Source organism: Chaetura pelagica, unplaced genomic scaffold (genome assembly GCF_000747805.2).
Source record: "Chaetura pelagica isolate M959 unplaced genomic scaffold, ChaPel_1.0 scaffold316, whole genome shotgun sequence".
Classification (NCBI taxonomy): Eukaryota; Metazoa; Chordata; class Aves; order Apodiformes; family Apodidae; genus Chaetura; species Chaetura pelagica.
The window spans coordinates 99,983-108,874 of record NW_009953497.1 but is presented as its reverse complement, the minus strand read 5'-3'; the positions used below and the strand labels follow the sequence as shown (position 1 = coordinate 108,874).

At 43.3% G+C, this 8,892-nt stretch overlaps 1 protein-coding gene across 1 annotated transcript in view; it reads left to right on the top strand.

The window, feature by feature from the left end:
- The window catches only part of ABTB1 (ankyrin repeat and BTB (POZ) domain containing 1), a 24,791-nt gene that overhangs the window by 11,161 nt on the left and 4,738 nt on the right, over positions 1–8,892 (top strand). Inside the window, exons 8-10 of the mRNA XM_009999300.1 lie at positions 1,672–1,787; positions 7,218–7,316; positions 7,889–8,056. Coding sequence (XP_009997602.1) covers positions 1,672–1,787; positions 7,218–7,316; positions 7,889–8,056 — 383 coding nt within the window. The remainder of the gene's footprint in view (positions 1–1,671; positions 1,788–7,217; positions 7,317–7,888; positions 8,057–8,892) is intronic.

Genomic DNA, 8,892 nt, shown 5'->3' with positions numbered 1-8,892 from the left:
TCTTTCCCTTGACTATGGCTTAAAACTTGCTGGGTCCATTAGCACTTAGAGAGCACAGTTGGTTTGGCAACTGTTACAGTAGGCACTACACAAACATAAATCATTCCCTCTGCCGTGAAGAATTCCTAATTGCACAGTGAGAAATTTCCTTCTTTTGTGCTGGTCCGTAAGTGGACAGGGCTTCTCAAGAAAATGCACTCAGTCTTGCTTGTGTTGGTGCCAGGTCTCCTCTTGGCTTATATACCATGCAAGTCATGTATCTGAAGGAAGCATGTAGTGATAATAGAGAAGCCTGTCTCTGTGATGGGGTAGCTTAGTGTAGCAGTTATGGTGTCTGACTGTCCTGTATTGGTAGATTATCCTTCTCTTTCCAGTATCTTTCTGGGATATTGAGCCTATTTGAGGTACAGTGGTGGCAAATCCAGAAGGTGCAGCAGTACTGTGGAGGAGGGGGTGGAGAACTTGTTTTGTGGCACATCGTGGTCTTGTTTCACCCACGGCCTGGTAGAATCATCTGATGGAGCTGTGCAAAATGTCAGGAGAAGTGATGTCTCGAGGTGGCGTGATTCACCTGCGAGGGGTTTTAATGCAGTGAATCACACCTGTCAGGAATTCTTCTGAACACTTCAGTGTGGAACTGCTTAACTCTTTCGTCCTTGAGAGTTATATGCTAGGGACTCCTGAATGTTTTATATGCCCTAGTCCTCACCCAAAAGCCTGCTGAGCTGAGAATAAACCTGGGGTAGTGAACTGTGGGAGAGAGGTGACTGGAAAGAGGAGAGGCTATGATGGCAGTGGTGTCCTAACACACCAGCTGGGCACACTTCGGGCTGCTGCTTGCGTGAAGTTAGGGGGCTTGGCTTCAATGAGGTCCACAGCAACTTTGGCCATAGCCAGACCACAAAAGACCACCAAATTGTTTATTTGCTTCCCTTTTATCAGGCTGTTTAGTTGGGTAGGCTGGTAGGGCAAGACAGGAAGATGCACTAGGTCTGAAGGAGGCAAATGAAGTTGCCATCTCTGTAGGGTTCATTGGATCTCTTTGGTGATAGTGATGCTAATTTAATGTTTGCAAAGAACACAGGCACACTCGGGAGTCCAGGTGTTTTGGGGATCTTTGTGCTTTGGGGAGCTACAGGTAGATAGTAGAGGACAGACTAGGATACATAGAACTTCCTACCTAAAGAAGAAATAGAGTGAAGTCAGAATGGCACAGCTGCAAAGGCACCCCTCTGAGCATGTGGCCTAGCAGAGAGGAGTGGAAACAGCTTTATTTAAATAAAATTCTCCCTGGCAGGGGCTTCACCTTAGGTAGCAATGTCAGTGGGAGGGATGGTCAGCTGGGGAAGGCATTGTATGAATGGAGCATGGGACCAGGGGCAGCCTTGAGAGCAAGTTGGGTTGGAAACCTGCCTATGGCAATTTTGTGTTTGCCATCGTGGGTATTCCAGCACAAGGGAATTACATGGAGGTTGGATGAGCCCTGCTGCTCAGCAGCTGTCCTGAGGGTGCTTTGTGTGTGTTTATGGTGAAGAATCACGTGTTTGGCAGTAAAAGCTATAGAGCAGTAACACTGATTTTTCATGGAGCGTCTTCTGTAAATGAGACAGAATGTTTCTAGTGGAATTTAGGCATCTCTGCTCTTGTTTTTGTTTTTTTTGCTTCTTCCAGTCTCTTCCAAGCCAGGGACCTGTGTGAAAGTGCTGACGATTGAGCCCACAGGTAACTGCCGGCTGCAGGAAGATCTGGCTCTCCTGGCAGACTGCGCCTTGCCGGCCGAACTGCGGGTAGGGAGCGTCTGTCCTGCCTGGGGCTCTGCGGGGCTGTCTGTGTGCTCACCAGTGTTCAGGCTCTTTCTCTCCATTTGAGTTTAGTGCTTGCTTATTTGCGGGATGCTCCAAATGCTGAAAGCCTTTTATTGCTTGGAAATGCTGTAAAATTGTTTAATGAGGCTGTCAGTGCTGGTCCCTTTCCTTTGGGTTTTTCCCCTCAGTGGGGATCTTGGTAAACAAAACCCTTGCCATGTAGTTGATGGGGATTTCCCCGTTGACTCCAGTGGGACAAGAGTTGGCCTCCAGCTCTTTTTCCTTCTCTCTGCTATCCTTCTGGAGTATCAGAATTGTTTTGTCAGAAGGCATTGGTACCCAAAGAGGCATATAAATGGAATATGTCTGGCTGGGCTTGCTTGCTAGGAAGTTACACTCTGTAGTGGAGACATGCCCTGATAATATTTCCAGAAGAAGTGTGAGTCCCTCTGAAGCAAATTTAACTTGGCTGGCAATAGATTTGCTTTTTATAATGTCTTGTTGAGCCTTAGAAGCAGCCCACGGGTTAATGATCACTAAATTAAAATATCATTAGTATTATTAGTTAGGCTCAGATATGTGGATCTTTGCTCCCAACTGCATCATAAGTATTAGTGGTCTTCATTCTCCCTGCATCTGTTGGTTTCTGTAATAGCAGCAGAATCACTTTGTTGTGATGTCTGTCCTTTTTTTCCCCTCTCTCTCATACCAAGCACTGAATTTAATAACAGGAACTCATTTTAGGTGGCTGCTGTGCCCAGAGGTGGTATGAGTGGGTGATGTAGCCAAGTTTATTGCCTTTTTTCTTCTTGTCCCCTGCCAAATAGACCTACCTGGTGCAGAGAGTGTGTGTGTGCATGAGAGTGTGACTGACCTGCTGGATAAGATTTCCTACCTGTAATAAGCCAGTGTGTTTTGTGCTGGCTTTTGACAGACATATTTCTCTTGAGTGCTTTGTAGAGGAAGTTTTTCTCCATCAAGTTTCTATCTATGATGCAGAAATCTTCCCTATGTAACTTGCTTCCCCCAAGTAACTGTGTATTTGTGTCTTTCAAAGTGCTTTGCTGTATGTTTGCAGACTTTAAAGGGAGGCGATATTATCAGTAAGCATCAGATTTGCCTGCCCAAGAATTAGAAAAAGGGTCGTTGGCCTCAAAACAGTGAGATTTACATAAAGTTTAATTCACTTCACAAATATAAAGAATGCTTTCTGTTTGCTTATTCCCAGACCTTGATGGCATGCTAGTGTTGGATTAACCTTTCATTCTCAAGGGTTAGAAACACTTCCCTTTTAAGTCTTTTATTTAGAAAAAGAGCTGGAAGGAAAAGAAGAAACTTGGAATAAAACAATTATCTGACAGCACTGTAAATATCTCTGTGAGCTGTGTTTTTCTTGCTGTGTTCATAGACCAGAACAAAGGCAGTTAGAGCAGCATTAAACTCGTTATGGCTTTAAAAATGAAGAGTGCAGGGGCACACACCTGTTCACTGGAGAATTTGTATGACAGGCACAAATGTGGGTGCTTTGTTTAAACCTGAAATTCTAAAAGATTCCTGTTCTTCTCTCTCTAGGGTTTGTGGGGTTTTTTTGCTAACTTACAAGCACATATGAACTAAGCTTTTCTACCTATTGCCATTTATAACTCATCCTAATTTTTTAAAATTGTAAAATTCTGTGAATTGGGTACCTTTCTTCTTGGCCAGACGAATCTCACATCCTCATTATTAACAGGATTTGATGCCATGCCTGGAGTGGTATACAAACTATGTAACCTAAAATGTCAGGGACAAATGAATTGTCACATACAGGCATCTGTGTTCTTGAGAGAAACATGTATCTTCTTCCAGCCTATGCAGAACAAAATAGGCATTTGACTTCTGGATAAAAGTCAGTATTTCTTGATGGCATTTCAGGTGATGATCAGAATTTGGCAAGAGATATTCTGAGCTGCTGCATGTCATGTGATGCCATATGACCTGAAATTGGGATGTATACAACTTTGTTTCACTGTAAACAAATAATTTGTATGTAATGTCTTTGATATTTGAATTATGCAGAAAACTACATGGATCCCAATTTCTTGGTTCAGTAATATGCTAGATGAGTAAAACAATAATTAACATTTGATATCCAATCACATTTCATTATTAGAGTGAGAACTATCTTTTTTTTAAATCTTAAACATGTCATCTCAGTATCTGGTTTCTCATTCCTGCTTATGCTTGAAAGATTTTTATCTTTCAGTGTTTGTTTTTGAGAATATGATTGTTGCCTCTCTTTTGTTTTAAACTAGTAATGGACAGTTTTTTTCTGACCAAAACAGCTGCTTCTTTGTTTTGTTGCAATAAAATTTAACAGTGACAGATTTAAGTAAAGTAATCATCAAAAGCCAGGCAACTGTTAAATACCTTGTGGCTTTCCACATTCTGTCTGCCTAGCTCTTCATCTCCTGTCTGCCAGATGACCTCTGAGTTAGAGACTCCAGGGCTTCCAGTATATGAGACTGTGAGCCCATAATTTCCTTGTAGCTGTTTTTTCATTACTTTTTAGCTGAAATCTTATTTTCCAAACCAGGAAGAAACTGGACTTAAAAGGATCAGAATTTGCCATGACATATTCTCACCATTTTTGTTGATATTTGGTGTGGCTGCAAAAAAAAGTGACCATTTGTCACTTTTGGGGTGAAGCTAAATCCTGAAATGCATAGAAAGAACAGTTGGGCACAAGTAGATGGGTTCCATCTTGTCTGTCCCCACATCTGTGTAGTGTGATTGCCCATGGCAGTTATTCCTGTGCTTTGCTTTGCCCATTTGGCAGAGGCAGATTAACTGAACTATTTGCAACATGCTTCCAATTAATTAATTTTTTTTTTAATCCAATCCACTTGCATCTGTTTATAGCCTGGTAATCTTCTCTTGGATCACTAACCCCTGTATTTTGTGTTGTAATTTATTTACAATTTTCTTGCTGAGATCATCTGGCCAAGATACAAATTGCTGCCACTGATTTGTTTTGTATGTTTTTGCCTCCAGCAACATTTCTATTTTAAGCACTAATAGCAAATTTGTAGCAGCAAAGACTTGATCCTCCACATGTGATGGCTGGAAGATCCTGTGAATGTTCAAGCAGTCTTACGCTGTAGAGGTGTTTGGAACATTTCTGTGTGGTGAATGAGTTACTGTGAATGTGTTTGCACCTTGTAGGCCAGACTGTTTTGTGCTTCCTGGGCTACACACTTAACTTTGGCAGCTGTGTTTTGCTGGGGCAGAGGTATGCTAAGGAGGCTGCCTGAATGGGGGAGTGGGAGGAATAAACCAGTTTTCTGTGGGGAGACTCTGAAAGGGAGTCTGAATTCCTAGAGCGTGACAAGGGAGGAGAGCAGAAGTAGTAGAGACTTAAAAGGGAGTTAAAAGGAAAAATTCTGCAAAGCCACTTCATGCTGAATGGGAGAGACAAAGAAATGAACCTGCTTTTGTGTTAGGAGTTGGAAATGACCTTGTAAATCTGAGCATTAGAGTGGGGACCAGGCAGGGCTGGAAGCTCGAAATTGAGTCTGAAGGAGTTGGTAATTCAGGAAACAAACTCTGAGACAAATCCAACTCCCATGTCCATTCCAGAGGGATGGATTCATTTTAAAGACTTGACTTTGGACAATGAAAGGGGAGCAAAGAAGGGATACACATAGATGTGCAGTTCATGTCTCAGTTAAAATTCTTGTACTGCAAGGAGTGGCATCTTACAAAAACCCATTTGTACGCTTGTTTTACCTATTATGTGCCTAAAAGTTGTAGTCTTCAAAGTAATGGCAGAATTTCTAGGAGAAGACATGGAAGCTGTGAGGACAGCAGCAAGGCAAATGGAGGAGGCAGTTGGATCATGACTACTGGTATTTGTAATGGGATGCTTCAGAGAGTGTGGCTGCAGATCTCAGACCATGGTTTGTTGTTGCCTTGAAACATAAGACACAGATAATGGCAAAATAGCAACCTTGGGAATGGGACAGTCTGATCTCCTCTTCAGTACTGGAGGTGACTTTGTGTTATAGCTCTATGAAAAGCAGGTGATAGATCAGGTGAGGAGCATGTCTAGAACTTCTGCACCTCCTCTGGGAGGGGAGTTCCCTGATGGAGAAGGACTCTCAGTGGAGAGATGCTGTGGAGAGGCAGTATTACTGTGACAGCCGTGGGCACAATCTGCACATCACTGGGCTTGCGCTTGTGATTATTAACCAGAAGCTGCCAAATGTTGCTGTGGGCAGAGAAAGAGCCTAGCAAAAGAGCCTAGATTGCTAAGTTCAGTGATGGTGTGAGCTTTTGCCAGCTTGGTGTCTTGCCACATCCCAGAACCTGTTTTGTGAGAGAAACTTTGCTGCGTGCAAAAACTGAGCTTGGCCGAGAGCACCAACCCAGTGTATTGCAGCCTGGGTCTTTGTGTAGTTTGGGAGAAAGAAGACATCTGGCTTTTCAGTAAAGTTGAAAGTCAGTTGCTTTCAGTTAGGATGGAGGCAAGTGTGCTGGAAATGGTGGTTAGGTAGTCTGTGACTGGGAGACTGATCTTCATGATTAGCCCAGGATCTTTCCAGGTGCAAACTCGGGATGTAACTTTCCTGGATGAGAAACAACAGTCATAAACTCCGTGGCTTACACAGCTCAGGGGCATGTGTTGGGAAAGCAAGAGCCAGGGGAAGCTTTTGTTTCCAGATACTGTCTTGGTTACATGACTCTGAATAGAAACTTTTTCAATTTAATTACCCTGTATATAGGTGAGAGTAAAAGTGCTTGCAAGTGTCACTTGAAAATAACAGAAACAGGGTTTGTGTGTGTGTGATGTCTTTGCATGTGGGACTGGGAGGCGGTGTGTTGGTGTTAAAATAATTCACTAGAGTATTAATACTACAACAACACTATCTTTGGCTGCAAATCAAATGAGAATTTTAACATGTGCTTTAGAAATGTTGCATTATTCAAGTGAGGCAATAATTGTAGCCAAACCATTTCAAACTGATGTATACATATGTGTAATCTGCATGTCACATCTACCTGTATGTCTACACGGTAATGGCTTAGTCCCAAGCTCTAGTATGCTTATTATACCCACTACATGAAGAAAACTTTCTCTCCACTTGGTTATCTGCCTTGTTAGGTGACACAGAAATGGTTTCAAGAGATGTGTGGAGTTTCCATGGGTAAGGGAGGCAGCTGTGACTTGTACCAAGAATATCTTTTATCAGGTGTGCAAGGATTTCAGTTCCTCACTTTGAAATCTGCTCAGAGCCTCTCTGGTGCTCTGCACTGTGCTGAGGGAATGGGTTAATGGTTGCTACTGGGAAGACCAAGGAGGCCAAACTTGGGAGCCTGAATGTGTTTAAAGCAGAAGTGCTAACAGTAGGATTTTTTAATTTGTCTTCCTAGGTTGGCTTTGGGGAGTTGCCGTTTGACAGCACCGACAACTTTGATAGTTGCCCCGATGTGTGTTTCCGAGTGGCAGGTTACAACTTCTTGTGCCATAAGGTATGTGATTGTGCTATTCTTCATTCTCCCTTTTTGCTATGAGTCTTGTCTGCCTGTCTCCCCCACTCATCCTGTGCAGGATACGCTCGACAGAATCAGCATTGCCTCATCAGCTGGAAAACCAAAAGCCTTATTGCAGCTGGAAACTATATTTAAAGCATTAACAAAATGGCAAACCCTGCCTTTCTTGCAGAGGTGAGAAGGTAAATGTATGGATTCAGCTATAGCATTCACAACTGCAAAATCTACTGCTGGGTTGTGAGTTCAGTGTCTGGAGAGGGGCATGTTAACAAGTAAACAGAAGTAAGAATGGATTTTGAGATTCTGACTCCTGCCCTTATGCCACACTACTTTGAAATCTCTTAAGTTTACAAATTGTTTTTTTGCTTCTGAGGGTAGGCGTGGATAGAAATAAGATATGGAAAATGTTGGAGATGCAGCTTCAAAGAGAAACAGAGTCTAAATTTCTGAAATATCTTTGACCTGCTCTGACAGCTGCTAGATAGTGCTAGTGGTGTTTGTTTTGGTGCCATGAGAAAGATGCTAGTGTTTTGGTCTTTCTTCCCTCTCAGGCATTTTTCTGTGGTCGTAGTGATTATTTCAAAGCCCTCCTTGAAGACCATTTCAGTGAGAGTGAGGAGCTGCAGACACAGCCCAGCATCCCTGTGGTGACCCTTCAAAACATCTCAGAAGACATCTTCATCCGGGTCCTCTACTACATCTACAGTGATGATACAGAGGTGAGGCCAGCCATGGAGCCTTTCCTCCTGTGCTGATTAATTCTGAAAGTGTTCACAGCAGTGTTTTCCTTCAGCATCTGGAGGGGCCTTGGATGTGGTTGCTCCAGTCCCACAACCCTGCTTTGCTGCCTCACTTCTGTCTCAGGAACCTACATACTGGGACTTGCTGTTAGCTAAGTAGATACAGTTGATGTGCATGGCATTCAAGAAGCAAATCCCTAATCTTTCACCCCATAACAAAAATTTGGAAATCAGGTTGCACATTGTATGTTGGCAAGATAAACTCAGGGCTTTGCAGATTTCTCTCTTGGCCTCTGTGGAAGAAAGAGGTGATCAGCTGCCAGTAGATGGCAGATGGAACACATTTGGAGATGTGGAAAGGTTGAGAAATTCAGCTTATTTACTCTTGGCACCATAGCCCACTTTTCCATTTGTAGCAAGTCATTATTTCCACTGCTACTTATTGCTGGGGTGGGCAAAAGTTCCACTGGGAGACCAAGGCCTTGCTGTGCTCAGTGTCACAAGCACTTACAAATGGCCCCAACCTGCCTAGTTTTCAAACTAATGGAAGATGCAGCAAATCTCAGCGTTTAAGCAGCTTCCTGCTTTGGTTTTGTGGCAAATGCTTTCAGCAGGTCTAGCTGTGAGATGCCAGGACACGTTCTGGCATTAGGGCAGAGATCAGACATGCTGCTGCACCTGCCAGTGTCACTTCTCCCAAGCAGTGCTTTGGCTTAGGTGCCACATCCAGAGTGTGTGCAGCTGTGACCTTGTTTCTGCTGATCTGTTCACCTCCGGGTAGCAGCAGGGAATGTGTGGTAGGGGAGAGATGTTCA